The 25309-nt window shown below is 40.8% G+C and overlaps 1 protein-coding gene and 1 long non-coding RNA gene across 3 annotated transcripts; both read left to right on the top strand.

The window, feature by feature from the left end:
- Positions 1-272: 272 nt before the first annotated feature.
- LOC117275632 (uncharacterized) lies at positions 273-15391 on the top strand. 2 transcript variants are annotated; one of them, XR_011411315.1, is made up of 3 exons: positions 273-461; positions 730-852; positions 15167-15391. It is a non-coding gene; the product is annotated as an uncharacterized lncRNA (long non-coding RNA). The 2 variants fall into 2 exon arrangements; XR_011411316.1 differs by having other exon boundaries at positions 273-487.
- Positions 15392-22526: 7135 nt separating this feature from the next.
- LOC138899166 (uncharacterized) lies at positions 22527-24088 on the top strand. Its single transcript, XM_070185292.1, has 2 exons — positions 22527-22970; positions 23726-24088. Exons 1-2 carry the CDS (start codon positions 22527-22529, stop codon positions 24086-24088), a joined length of 807 nt encoding a protein of 268 aa, XP_070041393.1.
- The last annotated feature ends 1221 nt before the right edge of the window (positions 24089-25309 follow it).

Raw genomic sequence — 25309 nt, 5'->3', positions numbered from 1 at the left:
TCAAGTTAGGGACTTTCGAATTCGATTTCGGGCATACGTCGAAGTACCAAATCAGAATACAGACCTTCGGAGACCGTCAAAATATTAATCCGGGTCCGTTTACACAAAATATTGATCGTAGTCAACTCAAATTAGTTTTAAGGCAAACGTTCACATTTTCTTAAATTTTTCACATAAAAACTTTCCGGAACAAGACACGGACTACGCATGCATATCAAGGAATACTAAACGATGCTAGCCGAGGTCTCAGAATACAGCAATCAAGGCTTAAACTCAAAATGACCTATCGGGTCATCACAATAGCTTGTTCATTTATGGTAATAATTGATATTGTTTCATTTATGGGAAGTCCAATTCTCTTTAATCAAGCCAATATGGCTCCAATTTTAGGAATTTCTACAAGATCCTGGATTTATACATTGAAGAAGAGGGGCTATTTTCTAGATCTTGACAAATCTCTGGTGATTCTCTCTCGATTAGGGTTTATGTACGAGTTTGCCCTAATCCGATTCTAATTCGGTTTGCATGCGATTGATTTCTTTCCTTATGTTTTTGTTTGATATAGAAACTATATAAACCCCTTCCCCCTTTCCCTTCAGGGTAGACGTTAATCACATCTCTCTCTTTCATACAGTCACTCGTTCCATTTTAATACTCTTTGTTCGGGTATTGCTTTACTGGTATTTTTTCTGAATTCGCGGTGGTTCTTTGTTTTGGCTTGTTCTTAAGCTGGCTGAAACACAAGGCTTTTGGATATCATCTCTCACTCCCTTTTATGCTCGAGACTCATAGAAGTCCCCGTGAACTTTGACATGCCGTAATTTCAAGAAATCTCTGGTGTTCGAATATTTGGTAATTCACCATTAAAACTACCTTTGAATTATTTCTTAATTGCCTCGTTCAAATCGCATACTGGTTAGTATTCTTTACTACACAATTTTAATATCGATATGGTTTAACTTCAAATACGTGGTCAATTTCTTAGATTGGTGTTAGTTACATATTTAATAGGAATCATGCCCACAGGGCTCTTTGTTTATGCGTGAAGCTCAACAGTGCATTATAATCCTTACTCTCGAACATGTTTCAGAATTCCTTCTCTTATTCGCTTGAATCTACTAGTTTGAAACTTGTATCTTTATGAGTGAGATGAGCATAAGAAGTTCTTCAATTTTGGAGTTTTAGATCAACTGTGGTGCTGAATTTATGTGAACATAATTGTTTGAGTTTGAAACTTTTCTGTCTGAACGAGTTCCTTTATGTATGTATGTGATTCTGGTCTATTAAGTTCTTGAATCAAGAATATGCTTATATAGCCTCCTATTCTGTATATTGCATGTCAGCCATACTATATATTTTGGAATTTGCATGATTGTAATTCAAGCTAATGCTTCTGGTATCACTTACCTATAGGATTCATATTGATTTGCATAACTACTTTAGTCTATGCCTCATTGTTAGAGTCTAAGCCCTTACTAAGTAGCTAAGCTATCTGCATTGTAATTTTCCTTTATGTTAGCACTTCTGCTATATGTCATAACTGTGTGTGTTTAAAGCCTTGCAAGTTACTGATTTTAGTTCAGCTTATTGGCTCTAAAAGAGTCTCATGTGATTGAATCTTGTATGCGTAGTTGTGTTCTGTCTTGAATTTATGTAGAATTCCCGATTGAAGCTTGCATCTCTAGCTCATGGTAAAACTAATGCCTATAAGACCCTCTTGTGTTGAATTTGTGTGAATGCTAGTTTGGAATCCAGTAGACTCATCTGGTATTAAGAAAGCTTACCTTTGTATATCTCTGCAATTATGAATGGTTATGTTGCATTAGAAATCATGTCTATGGAGTTGATGTCTCATCTCTGTGTGGTTCTGTGAGCTTAATGAAATGTTATATGTGTTTTCATAGGAATTTGTTGTACATCCTCCTTATATGTTTGTGCCTATTTGATATTGAAAGCATGTCCATACTTGCTTCGACTGATGTGTTTAAATCAGATTTTGCAATCTAGAAAATTTGCTTATAAGGGATTCATATTCATGTATAGAATCATCATCCTCTATCTAGTTTTAAGAATGAGATGCATAATGTATGTGCTAGACGCACATTAGGAGTTCAAACTCTGCCGTAAATAAAAGTCTAATAATTAAGTAGAAAAGCTCGAAGGAAAGGACCCATTATTCACTGAGCTTTAAACAGTGTGCCAGTAGCTTTCGGAATTCTTTTATTATAAAAAATATTATTACAAACTATCAATTTAGCCTACCTGTCACCTAGCTTTCTTGTCTACAAGTTGTGACGAAAAAAAGTAAAGTATTTTTATATTGTCATTTATTCTAGGTTATAGATTAATGTTATTACATATAGTTATTCAAAGGTTTCCTTAATTATTTTCAGAAGAAAAAATGCACGATCCTTCAAGATCAAGAAGAAACAAAGATATTTTAGGCACAAGAAATTTTTGGATGAACTCATATATATGTTTTGTTCCTCTTAATTATATTGCATATTAAAATGTCTTATTGGGATGCTTGAAGTACTAGTATAAGATAATGAACAATTTATTTTTCATATCTACATTTTTTTTGTCGTCTGATCTAAATCTTATTTTTTCACGAGAAAAATACATTAGAATATTTTTTTTTTCAATTATAGATCTAAGTCTACATTAATACCTATTGAAGTGAATAAAACCCTTAGCCACATTATATTTTGATTGTAATATTTATAAGATTATAAATTATGCTTAAATACAGAAGTAGTGAAACCTAACTCAAATCGGAGAAAACATATAGTATTAAAAAGTAAAACCATCATATATTAATAATAGAAATCATAGCAGAATACAGCTTGTAGCATCATCAAAACAAACTAAAAAGTACAAAATAAGAAATCTCACATCCTAATAATATGAATTTAAACTTACGCATTAGGTGCATTAATTATCTGTATTTTCTGGATAAGCCTGTGAAGAAGACGAAGATGAAGCCTCATTTTTCAAATGCTTCAAACGATTATTCAGATTAAAAACAGTTGTACTTAGCCAAGCTTCATATTTTTTTACTTCATCTGCATTAAACTGCTCAATTGATTCCCACCGGTATCTTTGGCCATTTTCTTTCATGTTGTCAAGTAAAAGAGACTGAGCACTTGTAACTTCTTTTATGTTGTCAAACAATTCCCTCCTATTGTTGAGTTGATTCACTTTGTTTCGTGCATGAGCTGCAACTAGGCGAGTGCTTTCACTTAGTTGCGTATTAGGATTTAAAAAACGATCAATAATCGCTTCGGATGTAGGATGAAAAAATGAAAAAGGCTTACCTGTAGGGGAAAAGAGTACAATTCCAATATCAATATTGCATAGCTTAACAAGTTCGCTAGCCTTTTTATATATACCCGAACGACGCTTTGAAAATGTCGCATAGCGGTCGTCCTCACTTTCTATTTTTTTCATTGGAATACTTTGTCGTCCTCTAGTCTTCTTACCCTCCATGGCTAAAATTATAAGGAAGGAGTATAATATAAAAACTTATTGATGAGTAGTTTTCTTTGAGAAATGACACTTATGAGAAATAGATTATCGTGACTATTTATACACATCAAGACTTCATCATAATAAATATCTAACCAAATATTATAAATGAAAGCAATCAAAGAAATCTAAACTTTTAAGTTAAAGAAGTAAATATTTTATCATACTTACTAAAATTTACCAAGCTGTGATTAGAAAGTGCGGATGTAAATCCAAGAAACACAAAGTAAGTACCAGAATCTTTAAAATTTAACTCAAATACGAAAATAATTTAATGCCTTTAGAAATTCATCAACTTCCAGAATTTCGAATTAACTCAGGTCAGATTTAAAATTTAACTTGAATAGGAATGTTTTAATAAATTAAAATAATGAAAATCAAACTTTCCAAATGCATTAACATAAACCAAATCTCAAATTTTAATATTAATTGAAAAAGTTTTAATGTTCTAACTGAAATAAGTGCAAATGTGATTAGATAACCAAATTGAGAAAAACATTAAAACTGCATTACTACAACAAAAATTTGAAATTACCTTGAACTAGGTAAATAGTTAATTACTCACTAATTCTACCAAGTACTATTTTTGAAATGCAATTCAACTAAGAGGGACACAAGTGCATACCAAAAACGTTTTCAAATATAAGAAGAACACTACAAATAGAATTATGCGATAAATTGTACTCTAGGTCATCCAAAGAACCTTCATGTGATAATCTGATAGGACGTTTTGAGTACTAGCCTTAATTTTCATGATCCGAGACCTACCATAGCTTCATTTGATATTTCTTGATTTACGTGCGTGGTCTGTGTCGCTTTTCGAAAAGCTTTTATGTGAATTTTTGAACAAAATAAAAATTATGACTAAAATGAGATTAGAATTGATCACGGTCAATATTATGGGTAAACGACCTAGGATTGATGTTTGACTATTTTGGTAGGTTCCTATTGTGATTTTGGACTTGGGCATATTTTCGGAATTAAATTCGGAGGTCCCTAGGTTGATTTGACTAGTTTTACAGAAAGTTGGCAATTTGAATGTTTAGAAATTCCTTAGGTTTGACCGTAGGTTGCCTTTATGGTTACCGAGTTTGGATTTTAGTTTCAGGACTTGGAATAGGTCTGTGTAGATATACAAATCTTGTCTGCAAATTTGTGTGTAATTCCAAGTTGGTTTGATAGGAAGCAGACACTTGGTTGTGTTTCTAGCGACTCTTGAGTTTCCTTTTGAATATCATGTATGTTCATGTCCGATTCGTGGTTTCGAATGTTATTTTGGTATTTTGATAGTTCAAGCAAGTTTATAAGATGTTATTACACTTGTGTGCATGCTTGATTTGGAACCTGAGGGGCTCGAGTGAGTTTCAGATGTGCTACGGGTGAGTTTGGATGGTTTGAGGACTGCTGGTGCATCTCATGTTTCTAGTGTCTAATGCAGATCTCGCAATTGCGAGGTCTGGCTCGTATTTGCAAACACGATTTCGCATTTGCGAGCAGGGGCCCGGGATGGGTGACCTCGCATCTGCGAGGAAAAGGTTCGCTTTTGCAAACTGACTAGGGTCGCTTTTGCGAACTTTTTGGTCGCATTTGCGACCACTGTCAATCTTGGACATCTTCGCAAATGCGAATGGTGTATCCGCATGTCGCTTTTGCGATCCGTGCTTCGCATTTGAGCTTTTCACAATTGCGAATGAGAGTTCGCAATTGCAACACTTACAACTGGGTAAAAGAGGGAAAAATGACTCATTTTACACATGTAATGACCCGGTCGGTTATTTTGGGTATTTTAGACTCGTTCCCCTATTTATTTCCTCCTCCATGTTATATGACTTGTCGAGGTCGTTGGTTTTGGTTTCGAGTGAGTTTCAGAGTGAAATGGGACACATAGTCCTAATGTTGGAAGCTTAAGTTGAAAGAGTTGACCATAGTTTGATTTTTATATAGACGGCTCCGAAATAGAGTTTTGATGGTTTCGGTAGCTTCGTATGATAATTTTGGACTTAGGAGCGTATTCGAATTTTGATTTGGAGGTCCACATGTCGTTTTGGCTTGAATTAGCGAAAGTTATAAAGTTGAATGTTTGGAAGATTGAGAAGTTTGATCGAAAATTGACTTTATTGATATCGGGGTCGGATTCCAATTCTGAAAGTTAGAATAGGTATGTTGTGTCATTTATGACTTGTATCCAAAATTTGAGGTCAATCGGAGTTTGTTTGGTATGAATCGACATTAGTTTTGGACGTTGGATGTTCATGATTTCAATAGGTTTGAATTGGGTTGCGATTCGTAGAATCAATGTTGTTTGATGTGATTTTAGGCCTCAAATAGGTTGTTATGTGTTTTGGAACTTATTGGTATGTTTGGATGGGTTCCCGGGGGCCCCGGGTGTGAATCAGATTGAAATCGGGTTCATTTGTGAACTTAGTTGATTGCTGAAAGTTGCTGAAGTTCCGGTGTCATCGCACCTACGATGGACCTGGCCGCAGGTGCAGACACACTGGTGCGGTTGGAGGGACCACATAAGCGGGTTTTTGTCCGCAGAAGCAGAAGGTGTTGGGCTTACGTGATAGCCACACTTGCGATGTATTTTCCGCAGGTGCGGAGTCGCAGATGCAGCTATTGGTCCGCAGAAGCAGAATCACTAGGTAGAAAAGGGGCAGATTGAGGGTTTGTTCCCATTTTTCATCTTTTGAGTTAGAGACCTCAATTTTTGCCGATTTTGAGAGAGATTTTCAAGGAGTTGAGTAGGGTAAGTAATTTTAACTCGGATTTGATTATTATGCATGAATCCATTATTATTTTTATCATTTAATTAGTGTTTTAAGTTGGAAAATTGGAAAAATTTGTGAAAAACTTCACAAGCTATATTTTGATGATTTGAAGGTCCATTTGAGGTTGGAATGGAATATTTTTAGTATGGTTAGACTCGTTATTGAATGGTTGTTCAGATTTTATAAGTTTGGTCGGGTTCCGAGACGCAAGCCCGGGGTTGACCTTTTGAGTTGACATTTTGATTTCTTTCTTTAAAGATTGCAACTTTATTATCCGGAATAGTTTCCTATGATTTGTGTTTATGGTATAAAGTTATTTTTGCTAGATTCGAGCCGTTAGAAGTCGGTATTTGTTGAAAAGGCTTACTAGTGGATTGAGTTAGCTTGTTTGAGGTAAGTATCTTGTCTAACTTTGTTTGGGCGAATTACCCCTTAAGATTGGCGTTGTTTTGTGTCATTTGTGGTATGTAAAAATCATGTATACAAAGTGACGAGTGGGTACACGGACTATATATGGTAATTTACTGGATTAAGCTATGTGGATTATTTTCATGCCTTTAATCGAATTGTCATAACATGTTATATCCATCATCGTTAATCCATCCTTATATGCTTTATTTTACATTGATAATACTTGTCCCATCTCTTACTTATTATTTTCCCTTACATACTTAGTTGAAGTTACTATTTTCTTATTGCCTTGTTAATTATTTGACTGTTGAGTTACCTTACTTGAAGTTGTTATTTTTGGGAATATCTTATTGTTGAGTTTTGGTATTGAAGTTGTAAAATCCGTGATCATATTGAGGCAAAGTTGTAAATTGCTGAAATACTATTCTTGTTGAGCTATTCACTTCTAGTTTCTATTGTTGAGACTCTTGTATACATTGTGGTTGAGCCATGTGCTATTTATTGTGGAAACATTGTTACTGATGATTCTTTTGGCAAGTTGTGGTATTTGGGCACATGAGGTGCGAGTTGTGATACGTTGTGATATTGATACACATGCGGTGGTATAAGGATAAGGGTTGATACGCATGCGGTGATATAAGGTGGGCTCGATATGTGTGTTGCTAGTAGGGGAACTACTTGAAGCCACGTAGTGTGATAAGGTGGGCTAAAATGTGGGTAGATATTTCGGGAAAAATAATTTTCAAAATTAAATGTAAAGCTCCCGTGGTGATATAAGGAAGGATTATGATGCTGATTGTGAAATGAAATACGAGGCGATACCTCGGACGTGATTCTTGTTGTTACCTTTCATTTACATCACTTGTGTTTTGTATGCACTATTTCCTTGGTATTCTTATTATGTGTTCCTCCCTTAATGCCTTTATTTTCTTAAATTCAGTATAGCTTATCTTGTTGTATTTCTTCATTGTATCATTTCCTTGTTTCCATTATTATACTGTACCATACATGTTCAGCTTCTTTTATTATCCTAGTAAATGTCTTTACCTAACCTCCTCACTACTCTACCGAGGTTAGGCTTGATACTTACTGAGTATCGTTGTGGTGTGCTCATACTGCGCATCTGCACATCCTTTTGTGCAGATCCAAGTACCTCTTACTAGGCTAGGCACCTGTGAGTTGAGCTTTCGGATTAGAGACTTCAAGGTATACCTGCAGGCGTTTGCAGGCCTCGGAGTCACCCTCTATCCTTGATTTTCTATTGCATACTCATATTTAGATTGTGATGTATTAGGGATGTTTCAGTATACTAGTGTAAATCTTATGACTCAGTATCACCAAATTTTTGGAGTTATTGTCCGCTGTATTGTGGAGTTCTTTTATGATAGTCGGTTGGTTTAAATTTGAAGTTTTATTATTATTTTTGTTATCTCTTCATGTATGATAGGCTTACCTAGACTTAGAGACTAGATACCATCACGACATCCTATAATGGGAGATTGGGGTCATGACACGTTGGTATCAGAGCTCTAGATTCATAGGTGTTACGAGTCATAAGCAGATTTAGTAGAGTCTTACGGATTTGTACGGAGACGTCTGGTGATGACACGCACCACTAGATTCGACGATTAGACACCCGGGCCCCCTGCTAGAGCTATGAGAGGTCGGGGCCAAGGAAGAGGCCTAGGAGGGGCACATGGTGCAGCCAGAGCACCTGCTCGAGCTGCAACAGAGGAGCCACCAGTAGTTCCAATTGGGGGCAGACACTCGAGGCGCCTGTTGCCACTCTTGAACTTCAGAAGACCCTCGTACAATTCTTGAGCATGTTTGGTTCTCTAGCTCAGGAGGGGTTGATTCCACTTGCACTAGCCACATCTCGGGCTGGGGGAGGAACTCAGAATCCTCGCGGCCCACACCCCAAAGTAGAGGGTCCATATTGACCAGGTCCCAGAGGTTATAACAGTGCAACCAATTTTTCCAGTTCAGCCTGAGGTTAGGGCAGTAACATCTGTGAAGGAGCAGCTTAGACTTGAGAGGTAAAAGAAGTACCACCCTCCTACTTTCAGCAGCCTAGCTACAGAGGATGCACAGGGTTTTCTAGAGAAATACCACCATATTCTCCGCACCATGGGTATTGTGGAGACGAGCGGGTTCACTTTTACTACCTTCCAGCTGTCGAGACCAACTTATCGGTGGTGGCGGGCCTATGAGGATGATAGCCCAACCGATGCAGCTTCACTCATATGGGCTTAGTTTTTAGATATGTTCTTGAGAGAGTTTTTCCCTAGAGCCTCAGGATACATGGCGCGCGGAGTTTGAGCAGCTACGCTAAGGTACCATGATAGTGTCAGAGTATGATATCAGATTTAGTGAGTTTTCCAGACATGCACCTGCCTTGGTTTCCACAGTTAGAGAGCGAGTCCGTTGATTTATCGAAGGGCTCAACTATGGTATTAGATTCAGCATGGATCAAGAGTCGGAGATATATACCCCATATCAATAGGTGGTAGAGATCGCATAGAGATTGGAGGGTATGCTGGGCCAGCAGAGAGAGGACAGGGAGGCCAAGAGGACTCGAGGTTCTGGCGGGTATAGTAGTGCCCGTGCCTCAATTACAGCTCGTCATGGTAGAGGATATGTGAGCCATCCAGTTCATTCAACACTTTCAGCTTCTAGTAGTACTCCAGCTACTTCCAGGTCTCAGGTTGTCATTATTCACCGCCACTATCTAGTGCACCTCCTGTACGGGGTGCTTTCAGCGGTCGGTCCGGCCGACCAGGGCTGAGCCAGTTTCAGCAGCCACGTCCTCCAAGAGATTGTTTTGAGTGTGGTGATACTCGTCATATGGTGAGGGACTGCCCCAGACTCAAGAGGTGTGCACCTCCACTGACTACTTAGGCTCCACCTATTCCACAAGGTCCCCAGACTTTTCAGGCCATGGTTACTGCTCCAGTTGCCACTCCACTTGCACAACCAACTAGGGGTGGAGGTCAGGCGGGTAGGGGTCGGCCTAGAGGGGAGGCCAGGCTAGATGTTATGCTTTTTCGGGCAGGATGGAGGCACTTGCATTAGACGTAGTTATCAAAGATATTGTTCTAGATTGTTATAGATATGTATCAGTCATATTTAATCCAGGCTCCACTCACTCATATGTATCATCTTAATTTCCTCTGTATTCGGGTATATCTTATGATTCTTTGAGTTCTCCTATTTATGTGTCCATTCCTGTGGAAGATTCTATTATTTTAGACCGTGTGTATCGATCGTGTTTAGTTGTTATTGGTGGTTTTGAGACCAGAGTTGATATATTATTGCTCAACATAGTAGACTTTGATGTTATCTTGGGCATGGACTGGTTTTCACCCTATCATGCTATTCTAGATTGCCATGCCAAAACTGCGACATTGGTTATGCCAGGTTTACCATGCTTTGGGTGAAGGGGTACTTTAGATCGCGTTCCTTGCAGGGTTGTATCCTTCTTTAAGGCACAACAGATGGTTGAGAAGGGGTGTGATGCATACCTAGCCTTTGCGAGAGATGTCAGTGTTGATACTCCTACCATGAGAGACTATCCAGATGTATTTTCAGCAAATCTTCCAAGCATGATGCCCAATAGGGATATCGATTTTGGTATTGACTTATTGCCGGGCACTCAACCCATTTCTATTCCACCATATCATATGGCCCTAATGGAGTTGAATGAATTAATGGAGCAGTTGCAAGATTTGCTTAATCAGGGTTTTATTCGGCCTAGTGTGTCACCTTGGGGTGCTCCGATTTTGTTTGTGAAGAAGAAGGATGGTTCTATGCGCATGTGTATTGATTATCGGCAGCTGAACAAGGTTCCAATGAAGAAAAGGTACCCATTGCCACGCATTGATGACTTATTTGAGCAACTACAGGGTGCCATAATGTTCTCAAAGATTGATTTACGGTCAGGGTATCATCAGCTGAAGATTCGAGATTCGGATATCCTGAAGACCACTTTTAGGACTCGGTATAGTCACTACGAGTTCCTTATGATGTCATTTGGGTTGACCAACACCCCAACATCATTCATGCACCTGATGAACATTGTATTCCAACCCAATCTTGATTCATTCGTCATTGTGTTTATTGACGACATCTTGAGAGAAAAGAAGTTGTATGCAAAATTTTCAAAGTGTGAATTCTGGCTTGATTCAGTGGCATTTTTCAGTCATATGATGTCAAGTGAGGGGATCAAAGTAGATTCAAAGAAGATTAAAGTGGTGCAGAGTTGGATCAGACCGTCTTCAACTACTAAGATCCAGAGTTTTCTTAGTTTGGCCGGGTATTACCGCCATTTCGTAGAGGGTTTCTCATCTATTACTTTACCTATGACCAGATTGACCCAGAAGTGTGCTCCTTTCAGATGGTCCGAGGAGTGTGACGAGAGCTTTCAAAAGCTCAAGACTGCTTTGACTACATCCTAGTGTTGGTGTTGCCTACATGTTCGGGGTCTTACAATGTGTACTGTGATGAGTCACGAGCTAGCGTTTGCACGATGTTGATGCAAGACAGTAGGGTGATTGCCTACGTGTTTAGGAAACTGAAGGTTTATGAGAAGAATTATCATGTCCACAACTTAGAGTTGGCAGCTATTGTTTATGCCTTGAAGATTTGGCGGCACTATTTGTACGGTGTCCCTTGTAAGGTGTATCCCGACCACTAGAGTCTCCAGCATCTATTTAAATAATAAGATCTTAATTTGCATCAGTGGAGATGGCTAGAGTTGCTTAAAGACTATGATATCATTATTCTATATCATCCCTGGAAAGCCAATATGGTGGCCGATGCCTTGATCCGAAAGGCGGAGCGTATGGGCAGTATGGAATATCTACCGATATCGGAGAGGCCATTAGCATTGGATGTTCAGGCCTTGGCCAACCAGTTTGTCAGATTGGATATTTCGGAGCCAAGTCGAGTTCTTGGTTGCGTGGTTTCTCAGACTTCTTTATATGATTGCATCATAGAACGTCAGTATGACGACCCCCACTTGCTAGTCCTTAAGGACACGGTACATCATGGCAATGCCAAGGAAGTTTCTATCGGAGATGATGGTGTGTTGTGGATGCATGGCCGATTAAGTGTGCCCAATATGGATGGGTTACGTAAGTTATTCTTTAGGAGGCCCACAGTTTACAGTACTTCATTCATTCGGGTTCCGCTAAGATGTATCAGGATTTGAGGCAACACTATTGGTGGAGGAGGATGAAGAAAGACATAGTGGGGTATGAAGCTCGGGGCCTAAATTGTCAACAAGTGAAGTATGAGCATCAGAGGCCATGTGGGTTGCTTCAGAGACTCGAGATTCCCGAGTGGAAATGGGAGCGTGTTACCATGGACTTCGTTGTCGGGCTCCCACGGACTCAGAAGAAATTTGACGTTGCATGGGTGATTGAGAATAGGTTGACCATGTCGGCTCATTTCATTCTGGTGGTGACTACCTATTCTTCAGAGCTTTTGACTCAGGTCTATACCTGCGATATTGTCTGACTTCATGGCAAGATGATATCCATTATCTCTGACCGAGGCACACACTTTACATCGCGCTTCTAGAGAGCCATACAATGTGAGTTAGGCATACGGGTTGAGTTAAGTACAACATTCCACCCCTAGACGGATGGACAGTCCGAGCGCACCATTCAGATATTGGAGGATATGTATCGTGCCTGTGTTAAGTATTTTTGGGGTTCTTGGGATCAGTTCTTGCTGCTTGTGGAGTTTACCTACAACAACATCTACCAATCGAGTATTTAGATGGCTCCTTATGAGGCCCTATATAGGAGAAAGTGTTATTCCCCAATTGGTTAGTTTGAGACAGGAGAGGCTAAGTTGTTAGGTATAGATTCCTTTGGATCGGAAGGTTCATGATGTTGCATTCATGGTTGGAGAGCGAGTCTTGCTCCAGGTTTCACCTATGGAGGGTGTGATGAGGTTCGGGAAGAAGGGCAAGTTGAGCCCTAGGTATATCAGACCTTTTGATATCCTTGAGAGGATTGGTGAGGTGGCCTACAAGCTTGCATTTCCACCTAGTCTATCTGCAGTTCATCTGGTGTTTATGTTTCCATACTCTGGAAGTATCAGTCAACCATCCCATGTTTTAGATTTCAGTTCAGTACAATTGGACATGGGTTTATCTTATGTTGAGGAGCCGGTGGCCATCTTGGACAAGTAGGTCCGAAAGCTGAGGCCAAAGAACATTGCTTCAGTGAAGGTTCAATGAAAGGGTCAACTAGTCGAGGAGGTGGCTTGGGTTACCGAGAAGGATATGCATAGCCATTATCCTCATCTTTTCTCCATTTCAGGTATCTCTCTATACTCGTTCGAGGACGAACATGTTTTTTAAGAGGGGGAGGAAGTAACGACCCGGCCAGTAGTTTTGAGTATTTTAGCCCCGTTCCCTTATTTGTTTTATATTGTGGTTATGTGACTTGTCGGGTGCATGGTTTTGGTTTCGGGTGAGTTTCGGAGTGCAATGGGACACTTAATCCCAAAGTTGGAAGCTTAAGTTAAAAGAGTTGACCAGAATTTTACTTTTGTGTACAAGACATTGGAATGGAGTTTTGATGATTCTGGTAGCTTCGTATGGTGATTTTGGACTTAGGAGCGTGTTCGGATATTCATTTGGAAGTTTGTAGGCCGTTTTGGCTTGAATTGGTGAAAGTTAGAAAGTTGAAGGTTTGGAAGATTGAGAAGTTTGACCGAGAGTTGACTTTATTGATATCGGGATCAGATTTCGATTCTGGAAGTTGAAATAGGTCCGTTGTGTAATTTACGACTTGTGGGCAAAATTTGAGGTTAATCGGAGTTGGTTTGGTATGAATTGACGTTAGTTTTGGAAGTTGGATGTTCATGGTTTCAAAAGGATTGAATTAGGTTGTGATTCATAGAATCAATGTTGTTTGATGTGATTATAGGCGTCGAATAGGTTCGTTATGTGTTTTGGAACTTTATAGTATGTTCGGAAAGGGTCCCTAGGGCCCCGGGTGTGAATAAGATTGAAATCGGGTTCATTTTTGAACTTAGTTGATTGCTAAAGTTCTGGTGTCATCGCACCTATGGTGGACTTGGCCGCATGTGCGGACACACTAATGTGGTTAGAGGGGCCGTAGAAATGGGTTTTTGTCTGCAGAAGTGGAAGGTGCTCGACTTAAATGGATTTTTCGTAGGTGCGGAGACGCAAATGTAGCTATTGGTCCGCAGAAGCGGAACCATTGCATAGAAAAGGGGCAGATCGAGGGTTTGTTCCCATTTTTCATCTTTTGAGCTAGAGACCTCGCTTTTGGCCTATTTTGAGAGCGTTTTTCAAAGAGTTGATCGGGGTAAGTGATTTTAACTCGGATTTGATTATTATACATGAATCCATCATTTTAACCATTTAATTAGTGTTTTAAGTTGGAAAAATTAGAAAAATTTGTGAAAACTTCAGAAACTATATTTTGAGGATTTGAAGGTTGATTTGAGGTTGGAATGGAATAATTTTAGTATGGTTGGACTTGTTATTGAATGTGTGTTTGGATTTTGTAAGTTTGGTCGGGTTCCGAGATGCGGGCCCAGGGTTGACCTTTTAAGTTGTGTTTTTGATTTTCTTATAAAGTTATTTTGGCTAGATTCAAGCCGTTCGGAGTCGGAAATTTACGGAAAAGGCTCACTAGTGAACTGAGTTAGCTTGTTTGAAGTAAGTATCTTGCCTAACTTTGTGTGGGGGAATTACCCCTTAGGATTGGAGTTGTTTTGTGTCATTTGTGGTATGTGAAAACCGTGCACGCAAGGTGACGAGTGGGTACACGAGCTATATGTGGAAATTAATCGGATTAAGCAATGTGGATTCTTTTCATGCCTTTAATCGAATTGTCATAAGATGTTATATCCATCATCGTTAATCCATCCTTATATGTTTTTTTTTGACATTGATAATACTTGTCCCATATCTTACTTGTTATTTGCCCTTACATGCTTAGTTGAAGTTACTGTTTCTGTATTGTGATAAGGTGGGCTAATACGCGGTAGCTCTTGCGGGGAAAATTATTTTCAAAACTAAATGTAAGGTTCCCCCGGTGATATAAGGAAATATTGTGATTTTGATTTTCAAATGAGATACAAGGCGGTACCTCGGACGTGATTCTTGTTGTTACCTTTCATTTACACCACTTGTGTTTTGTTTGCACTGTTTCCTTGGTATTCTTATTATGTGTTCCTCCCTTGATGCCTTTATTGCCTTAAATTCAGTGTAGCTTATCTTGTTGTATTTCTTCATTGTATCATTTCCTTGTTTCCATTATTGCACTGTACCATACATGTTCACGTTCTTTTATTATCCTAGTAGGTGTCTTGACCTGACCTCGTCACTGCTCTACCGAGGTTAGGCTTGATACTTACTGGGTACCATTGTGGTGTACTTATTTTACGCTTCTGCACATTTTTTTATGCAGATCTAGGTACCTCATACCAGGCTTGGCACCAATAAGTTGAGCTTTCGGATTGGAGACTTCAAGGTATACCTGTCAGCGTTCGCAGGCCTCAGAGTGACCCTCTGTCCTTGCTTTTCTTTTGCATACTCTTATTCAGATAGTGATGTATTAGGGATGTTTCAGTATACTCATGTAGAGATTATGACTCAGTCTCACCATATTTTGGGAGTTATTGTCAGCTGTATTATGGAGTTCTTTTATGATAACTGGTTGGTTTAAATTTGAAGTTTTATTATTATTTCCGTTATCTCTTCATGTATGTTAGGCTTACCTAGTCCTAGACACTGGGTACCATCACGACATCTTATGGTGGGAGATTGGGATTGTGACAACACCATTTCTCAACCCTAAACACTCTAAAGGAGATTTTTCAAGAATGTCTTCTTCTCAAAATCATTGTAAAGCAACTCTAATCAACTTTATTTCAATTCCCATTACTTTTCATGTGTTTTTAACATCAAATCTAGGATTTTCATGGTAGAAATCAGGGATTTGGGTAGAATTTGAGGATTTTATAAAATTGAGATTTAGACCTCAAATTGAGGTCGAATTTCAAAACAAATCACACAACCGGACTCGGGGTGGTGGTGGTAAATGGTTAATCAGGTTTTCGTCCGAATCTCGAATTTTGACCAAACGAGCCCGGGGTTGACTTTGTTGAAGTTTTCAAAAATGATCAAAATTGGACCTTTTTTATTGGTGGGTAGTTTCTAAAGGTTATTTTGAATTGTTTGATCTATAATTGGCTATATTTGGTTGTCTTGGAGACTTGCTCAAAAGGCAAGGCCGTGGTTGATTAATTAATTTTGTTGCAGAGTGAGGTAAGTATCGTGTTTAACCTTGGCTTGACGGAATTAGCACTAGTTGGTGTATTTTCTATGTGATTTACGGGTGGGGACGACATATATGCAAGGTGACCATTATATATGTATCGTCATGGGTTAAAGCATGCAGGTGGAAATTGATTTAATGTACCATGTTGCTTCTTTTACCATGCCTTATATGCTTTAGTTAAATTGTTATTCCTGGTTGTTTGCTTTTGTGTTTTTGATTAATTTGAAGTGGTTGGGATATCGAAAGTTATCACGACCCAATTCTCACTATAGGCTGTGATGGCGCCTATAGTGATAGGTTTTGGCCGATTGTAGAAGTTGGAAATCCGTTTGTTTCATTAGGCTTTAATTGGGGTGCAATTTGTATTTTTGATGTTGTTTGATATGATTTGAGGGCTCAACTAAGTTTGTATCGTCTTTTAGGACTTTTGGGTATGTTTGTATGGGGTTCCGGGGGCCTCGGGTGTAATTCGGTTTGAAAACGGATTGAATATTTGACTTGTGGAAGTGCTGGTGTGATCAGGTCTGGTGCAACCGCACCTGGATGAAATGGGCCGCAGGTGGGGAGCCGCAAGTGCGACTGGAAATGCGCCGATGCGAAGGTGACTTGGGGCTGTCGCATCGCATATGCAAGAGGAGATCCGCAAAAACGGAGTCGCTTCTACGGAAGGGAGGTCGCATAAACTAAGCAAGTATTGAGGGGGTCAGGTGTTTCTGCAGAATCGGACATTAGTGCGCAGAAGTGCGTCCGTAGATGCGTTCCGCACGCGCATGTGAGATGCCGCAGGTGTAGTCTTCAGGGCGCAAAAGCAGAGTTGCGGAACTTAAGTGAGTTCCGCAGGTGCACAACCTTAACCGCAAATCCGGTTCCGCAGAAGCCGATCATGGATCGCAGGTGCAAAAGTGCTGGCAGTGTTATAATTCGAAAGGGTTGTGAGTTTTCTTAATTTGTGGACTTTGAAAGCTCGACTAGTGGCAATGTTTGAGAGGGGTTTCACTAGACTTCAAGAGGTAAGCAACTTTTGGTCATTTTTATTCATTAATATTGAATACCCATTGAATTTATCACCTAGATTAGGTGTTTTTGAGGTGAAATTTGGGGAACTTTGGACTAGGTATTTGAGAGTGAGAATTAGAGGTTTGAAGGTCGATTTATGGTTGGAATTGGATAATTTTTGTATGATTAGACTCGTTATTGAATGGGTGTTCCGATTTTATAAATTTTGTCGGGGTCCGAGACGTGGGCTTAGGGTTTACCTTTTAGGTTTGCTCTTTGACTTTGGTTAAAGAGCTTAGCTTTATCGTATGGAATCGATTCCTGCATCTTGTATTGATTGTATAAATTTTTTTGTGGCTAGATACGAGTCGTTCGAATACCGATTCGCGAGGCAAGGGCCTATTAGAGTAGGGATTTGCGTGATTTGAGGCAAGTAACACTTTTAAACTTGATTTTGAGGGTATGAATCCCTAAAATATGTGTTATTAGTTGTTATTGAGGTGATGTACATGCTAGGTAATGAGTGAGTGGGTGTGCGTCATGGTAATTGTGACTCGATTGATTCCGTGGTACCGTGTAGTTATCTAACCTTGTTGCTATTTATGTAATCCATATGTGTTAGAGTAATTAAGTTGCAATTGATGTTAGAAATCATGTTTAGGTTATATGCTTATTCTGTTGGGACCCACTGAGGTCATTTTTACTGTTGAATTATTTACTTAAATTGCAATTATGTACTCAGTCAAATCCATTATTTGCATATCATATCTTAGTTTCTGTTGTCATTTATTGTTACATCACGTATCATTGTTTGGGCTGATTGGCATGAGATTTGCGAGCCCGCAAGACCGTAAAGATTGATGACTAAGTTGGGGCCTAAGAGCCGTGTTGTGAGTGAGGTTGTGGATTGGGCTGCACGCCGCTGCAGGCCTTCTTCGCTTTATATATATTATTATTAAGGATCGGGTTGTACGCCGTAGCAGGCCTTATAGGTTTTATCTATTATTATGTGATAGGGCCGCATGCCGCCGCAAGCCATATTAGCTTTATATTAGTGCTTGGGTGGGATCCACTGAGTACATTGGGTGGGTTGTACTCATACAACATTCTACACTTCGTGTGAAGATCCAGTTACATCTGGACCCGATGGTTGCTAGACTCGAAGCCGTATCTACTAGGAGATATTTGAGGTTGCTGCTTTGACGCCCGCAGACCTCGACTCTTCTTCTTTTTAGTTTTATTCTGTATTGTTCTATATTTCAGACAATTGTATTAGAGATTTCGATTGTGTTGACACTTAGTAGCTCATGTACTCGGTCACATCGGATTTTGGGTATTTTGTATTTGAGTGGAAATTATTCTTAACAATTATTTATGAGACTTTTAACTATTAAACTTATTACATCATGTTTTCAATTAAAAATGCATGACAAGTTGGTATTAGAGCCTAGGTTACATAGGTCTCACGAGTCATGAGCAGGTTTAGTACAGTCTTGCAGATTGGTACAGAGACGTCTGTGCTTATCTTCAAGAGGCTACCGAATCATTAGGAAACTTCACTTTCTTGTATTCTTGTCATGCGGATTTGTAGATTCTGGAAACTAATTTTCTATATTTCTATTCTCTCACAGATGGTGAGGACACGTGCGACTAGATTGGATGGACGGCCACCAGTACCACCCGCTAGGGCTACGAGAGGCCGGGTCCATGGTAGAGGCTGAGGTGTAGTTTGAACAGTAGCTAGAGCAGCACTCGTGAAGCCACCACTTGCTCCAGCTCAGGAGTAGATACCAGATAAGGTTGAGCCGGTGAAACTGGCTCAGGCACCAGCTGTGCCCATTGTGATTCCAGGCCTCCAGGAGGCTCTGGCCCAGATATTGAATGTATATACTAGCCTTGCTCAAGCAGTTTCAGTTCCGGAAGCACCATCTACTTCTCAGGCCGGGAGAGGTGCTCAGACTCCCGCCGCCTGTACTCTAGAGCAGGTAGTTTAGGGTCTTCATACATCGTGGGTACTACCAACCCAGCCAGTTGCAGTGGCTCAGGCCCCGGTTAGTCCACTTATGAGTGACGAGGAGCAGAAGAGGCTAGAGCGGTTTGGGAGGCGTTTGCCCCCATAGTTCAGAGGGGCTGAGTCACCTTCGTACGACGAGTATTCTGGAGACTAGTGGAGTCTAATTTACTACTTTTTAGTTGTCGGGGTCAGCCTTCAAATGGTGGGAGGTCTATGAGTTGAGCAGGCCAGCCGGCGCCCACTTATGTGGCACGAGTTCTCACTTCTCTTCTTAGAGAAGTTTGTTCCATAGACCCGCAAGGAGGAGTTGCGTAGGCAATTTGAGTAGCTATGCCAGGAGTGTATGTCAGTGACCCAGTATGAGATGAGATTTTCAGAGTTGGCTCGTCATATGATCTGGTTGGTTCCCATAGAGAGGGAGAGGATTAGGAGGTTCATTGATGGCCTCAACTATGGACTACGCTTCATCATGACTCGGGAGATTACAGCAGGTGCTAGGTTTGATGAGGTGGTTGATATTGCTAGGCGGCTAGAGCAGGTTCATAGTCAGGAGCGTGGGGTGAGGGAGTCCAAAAGGCCTTATGTTTAGGGTGGTTTCAGTAGTGTTTCTTCTTGAGGACAGTCCCACCACAATAGGGGTCGCCCGTACATGCCCACTCAGATGGCTCGTCTGGTTCATCATGGTGCATCAGCTAGCCATTCTTTTTGTCACGCCCCGACCTCGGGGAGCGCAATCGGTGCTCAACCGAGATACCCTGGTTAAGCAAGCCTTCTAGATTCCTTCTACCCAACCTTGCCCATTAACAACATAAGAAATTGTACAAGTGATAGACATGAGAAGTGTCAAGTGTTCCACATTCCTTTTCCATTAATAAAAGATATCCATTTATGATTTCCAAAATATAACAAGTTTATAGATATGATGAAAAACATGTTTGCCCAAATACAAACACTTACTAGTTTAATTCCCAACATCATACACAAGCCACAACCTGTCTACGGAGCCTCTAATTACAACAGAAGAGTAGTATGGAAGTGCCAGCGACAAGGCCCTAGCTATACCTCAAAACATAAAGTACATACCATGTACACATATGATAGGTGCTGAGATATGCTCTTATGGTACTAAATAAGGAAGGGGGTTTATGATAATGTTCACAAAGGGAGTAAAGTGATTCCTTAAATCCTATGAGCCACATACACAGGAGAGGGAGAGAGAGGCTCAAACACATAAGCATACCTCGGCACCACGAAACCTTAAATTCCTTGGCAAAATTTTATGGGGTCTTACACTTTATATAGTGCTCGTCCGGGTTAGTCATCTCTTAGTGCCCTCCCAGCTAAGAGTTTATCCCGTGCTCCATCGGTTTAGGGTTCATTTGTACCAGGTCCTTCTAGTAGCTATTCTGGTTCTCGGGGTTTAATTCAGTCTCCACTACCATTGACGGATCGGAGTTGCTACGAGTGTGGGGAGTTTGGAAATGTGAGGAGGTATTGTCCCCATCTCTTAGGAGACCCAGTTCAGCAGAGGGGTCAGGTTATGACTTCTGCACTAGTTACATCACCACCCGCTCAGCCAAATCGAGGTGGGGCTCATGTAGCTAGAGGTCTCCCTAGAGTGGGAGGTCGATCAGGTGGCAGTCAGGCTCGATGCTATGCTTTACCTGCCAGTCCAGAGGTCGTTGCTTCAGACGCAGTAATCACATGTATTGCCTCAATATGCCACAGGGATGCTTCCATATTATTTGACCCTGGTTCCACTTATTCATATGTATCATCATTTTGCTCATTATTTGGATATTCCCCGTGAGTCCTTAGTTTACCTTGTTCATGTATCTATGTCGGTGGGTGATTATATTGTTGTGGACCGTGTGTATCGGTCATGTGTGGTGACCATTGGGGGATTGGAGATGAGAGATGATCTCTTATTACTTAGTATGGTTAATATTGATGTAATTCTGGGAATGGATTCGTTATCCCTATGTCATTATATTCTGGATTGTCACGCTATGACCATGATGTTAGCGATGCCTGGGTTACCTAGGATCAAGTGGAGAGGTTCTCTAGACTATGTTCCCAGTAAGGTGATTTCATATCTGAAGGCCCAACAGATAGTTGGAAATGGGTGTTTGTCATATTTGGCTTTTGTGAGGGATGTTGGTGCTGATACTCCTACCATTGATTCTGTTCCATTAGTGTAAGACTTTTCGGATGTGTTTCCTGCAAACCTACCGGGCATGCCACACGAGAGGGGCATTGATTATGGTATTGACTTGGTGCCAGGCACTCAACCCATTTCTATTTCTCCATATCGTATGGCACCAGCAGAGTTGAAGGAATAAAAAGAGCAGCTTCAAGAGCTTCATGATAAGGGGTTCATTAGGCCTAGTATGTCGCCTTGGGGTGCACCAGTTCTGTTTGTGAAGAAGAAGGATACAATTAAGAACAAGTATCCTTTGCCGCACATTGATAACTTATTTGACCAGCTTTAGGGAGATACAATGTTCTCTAAGATTGATTTGAGGTCTAGGTATCACCAGTTCAAGATTCGAGACTCCGATATTCTGAAGACGGCATTCAGGACCCGCTATGGTCACTATGAGTTCCTTGTGATGTCTTTTGGGCTAACCAATGCCCCAACAACATTCATGCATCTATTGAACAGTGTGTTCCAACCATATCTTGATTCATTTTTCATAGTATTTATTGATGATATCCTGGTGTACTCACGTAGCCAAGAGGAGCATATACAACATGTAAGGGTTGTACTACATACATTGAGGGAGGAGAAGCCTTATGCTATGTTCTCTAAGTGTGAGTTTTGGCTCAGTTCGGTGGCGTTCTTGGGGCACGTGGTGTCCAGTGAGGGGATCAAGGTAGATCTGAAGAAGATTTAGACGGTTCAGAGTTGGCCCAGACTGTCTTCAGCTACTTAGATTCAGAGTTTTCTTAGCTTGGCCGGATATTATCATCACTTCGTGGAGGGTTTCCCGTCCATTGCAACGCCTTTGACCAGGTTAACCTAGAAGGGTGCTCCATTCAGGTGGTCTGATAAGTACAAGGAGATCTTACAGAAGCTCAAGACTTCCTTGACCACAACTCCAGTTCTATTCTTGCCTTCAACATCAGGTTATTATATAATGTATTGTGATGCTTCTCAGATTGGTATTGGGTGTGTCTTGATGTAGTAGGGTAGAGTGATTGCTTATGCTTCACGCCAGTTGAAGCCTCATGAGAAGAACTACCCTGTTCACACCAATTGAATCCTCATTGAAGATTGGGAGAAATTATCTCTACGACATGTCTTGTGAGGTATTTACTAATCATTGGAGTCTTCAACACTTGTTCAAGAAAAATGATCTAAATTTGAGGAAGCGGAGATGGTTGGAGCTATTAAAAGGCTATCATATTACCATTTTGTAACATCCCGAGAAGGCCAATATAGTGTCCGATGCCTTGAGTAGAAATGCGGTGAGCATGGGTAGCCTCGCCTATATTCCTATTGGTGAGAGATCACTTGCATTAGATGTTCAGGGCTTGGCCAATCAGTTCATGAGGTTAGATGTTTTGGAGCCTAGCCGGGTTCTAGCTTGCATGGTATCTCGGTCTTCTTTATATGATCGCATCAGAGTGTGTCAGTATGAAGACCCCCATTTGCTTTTCCTTAAGGACACGATTCAGCACGATGATGCCAAGGAGGTTTCTATTGGAGATGATGGGGTGTTGCGGGTGCAGGGTCGGATTTGTGTGCTCAATGTGGATGGACTATGTGAGTTAATTCTTGAGGAGGCCCACAGTTCACGGTATTCCATTCATCCGGGTGCCACGAAGAGGTATCAGGACATGAGGCAGCACTATTGGCAGAGGAGAATGAAGAAAGATATAGTGGAGTTTGTCGCTCAGTACTTGAATTGTCAGCAGGTGAAGTACGAGCATCAGAGGCTGGGCGGCTTGCTTCAGAGGCTTGAGATTTCGGAGTGGAAATGGGAGCGTATCACCATGGACTTCGTAGTTGGGCTCCCATGGACTTTGAAGAAATTTTATGCTATTTGAGTGATTGTGGACCGGCTGACTAAGTCCGCACATTTTATTCCAGTTGGGACTACCTATTCTTCGGAGCAGTTAGCTGAGATCTATATCCATGAGATTGTTCGCCTTCACAGTGTGCCCGTTTTTATTATTTCATATCGGGGCATGCAGTTCACATTGCAGTTTTGGAGGGAATTGCAGTGAGAGTTAGGCACACGGGTTGAGTTGCATGCAATATTTCACACTCAGACGGATGGATAGTCCGAACACACCATTCAGATATTAGAGGATATGTTATGCGCTTGTTTCATGGGTTTCGAGGGTTCTTAGGATCAGTTACTCCTGATTGCAGAGTTTGCCTACAACAAGTACCAATCGAGTATTCATATGGCTCCATATAAGGCCTTGTATGGGAGACTTTGTCGGTCTCCGATTAGTTGGTTTGAGCCGGGTGAGGCTAGACTATTGGGTACTGACTTGTTTTAGCATGCTTTGGAGAAGGTTAAGTTGATTGGGGATCGGCTTTGCATGACACAATCTAGACAAAAGTGTTACACCGATCGAAAGGTTCGTTATATTGCTTACATGGTGGGAGAGAAGGTATTACTCAGAGTTTCACCCATGAAGACTTTATGAGGTTTGGGTAGAAGGGTAAACTGAGCCCTCAGTATATTATCCCTTTTGAGGTGCTTGAGAGGATTGGAGAGGTGACTTACAAGCTTGTATTACCACCTAGTTTATCAAGTGTTCACCTAGTGTTTCATGTTTCCATGCTCCGAAAGTATTTTGGTGATCCGTCTTATGTTTTTGACTTCAACACTGTTCAATTAGATAGGGATTTGAATTATTATGTGGAGCTGGTGGCCATTTTGGATCGGTATGTTCGAAAGTTGAGATCAAAGAATATAGCTTCAATGCAAGTACAGTGGATAGGTCAGCTAGTCGGGGAAGCCACTTGGGAGACCGAGCGGGAGATACAGAGCAGCTATCCATACCTATTTGAGACTTAAATTATGATTCTAGACACGTTCGAGGATGAACGTTTGTTTAAGATGGGGAGAATGTAACGACCTGGCTGTTCGTTTTGAGTATTGTAGCCCCGTTTCCCCATTTATTGCTTATTCTATGCTCGTTTGTTGTTATGTGACTCCCGGGGTGGTTGGTTTAGTTTTGGGGATGTTTCGGAATAAATTGGGACACTTAGTCCCAAGGTTGGTAGCTCAAGTTGAAAGAGTTGACCGAATGTTAACTTATCAATAAACGACTCCGAAATGGAGTTTTGATGGTTCCGATAGTTTTGTATGGTGATTTTGGACTTAGGAGTATATCCAGATTTTGAGTTGGAGGTCTGTAGGTCGATTTGGCTTGAATTAGCGAACGTTAGAAAGTTGAAGGTTTGGAAAATTAAGAAGTTTGAGCAAGACTTGACTTTTTTGTTACCGGCTCAGATTCTGGTTCTGGAAGTTAAAATAGGTCCGTTATGTCATTTATAAATTGTATGCAAAATTTGAGGTCAATCGGAGTTGGTTTAATAGGTTTCAGAATCCATTGTAGAAGTTGGAAATCCACTAGTTTTATTAGGCTTGAATTAGGGTGTGATTCGTAGTTTTGATATTTTTTGATGTGATTTGAGCCTTCGACTAAGTTCCTATCGTGTTTTAGGACTTATTGGTATGTTTGGATGAGGTGCTGGGGACCTCGGGTGCGATTCACATTGAAAACGGATTGAATTTTGGACTTGTGGAAATGCTGGTGTGATCAGGTCTGGTGTAACCGCTGTGAAATGGGTCGCAGGTGCGGCTGGAAATACACAGATGCGGAGGTAAGTTGGGGGCTGTTGGATCACAGATGCGAGAGGAGATCCACATCAGCGTATTCGCTTATGCGGAAGGGAGGCCGCAAAAGCGGAACTGAGCGAGTCTTGAGGGGGTCAGGTGTTTCTGCAAAAGCTGACATAGTGCGCAGAAGCGCGTCCGCAGATGCGTTTCACCCGCGAAGGTGCTATTTTCAGGGCGCAGAAGTAGAGTGGCGGAACTTAAGTCAGTTACGCAGGTGCGGAACTTTAACCGTAGAAGTGGATCATGGACCGCAGGTGCGATAGTGCTCGCAGTGTTATAATTCGAAAAGGTTACGAGTTTTCTTCATTTGTGGACAATGCAAGCTCGACTAGTGGCGATTTTTGAGAGGGGTTTCACTAGACTTCAATAGGTAAGAAACTTTTGGTCATTTTT

The sequence above is a fragment of the Nicotiana tomentosiformis genome, chromosome 9 (assembly GCF_000390325.3).
Source record: "Nicotiana tomentosiformis chromosome 9, ASM39032v3, whole genome shotgun sequence".
In the NCBI taxonomy this organism is placed as follows: domain Eukaryota; kingdom Viridiplantae; phylum Streptophyta; class Magnoliopsida; order Solanales; family Solanaceae; genus Nicotiana; species Nicotiana tomentosiformis.
The sequence above is the reverse complement of the archived record's forward strand: the minus strand, read 5'-3'. Positions and strand labels throughout refer to the sequence as shown.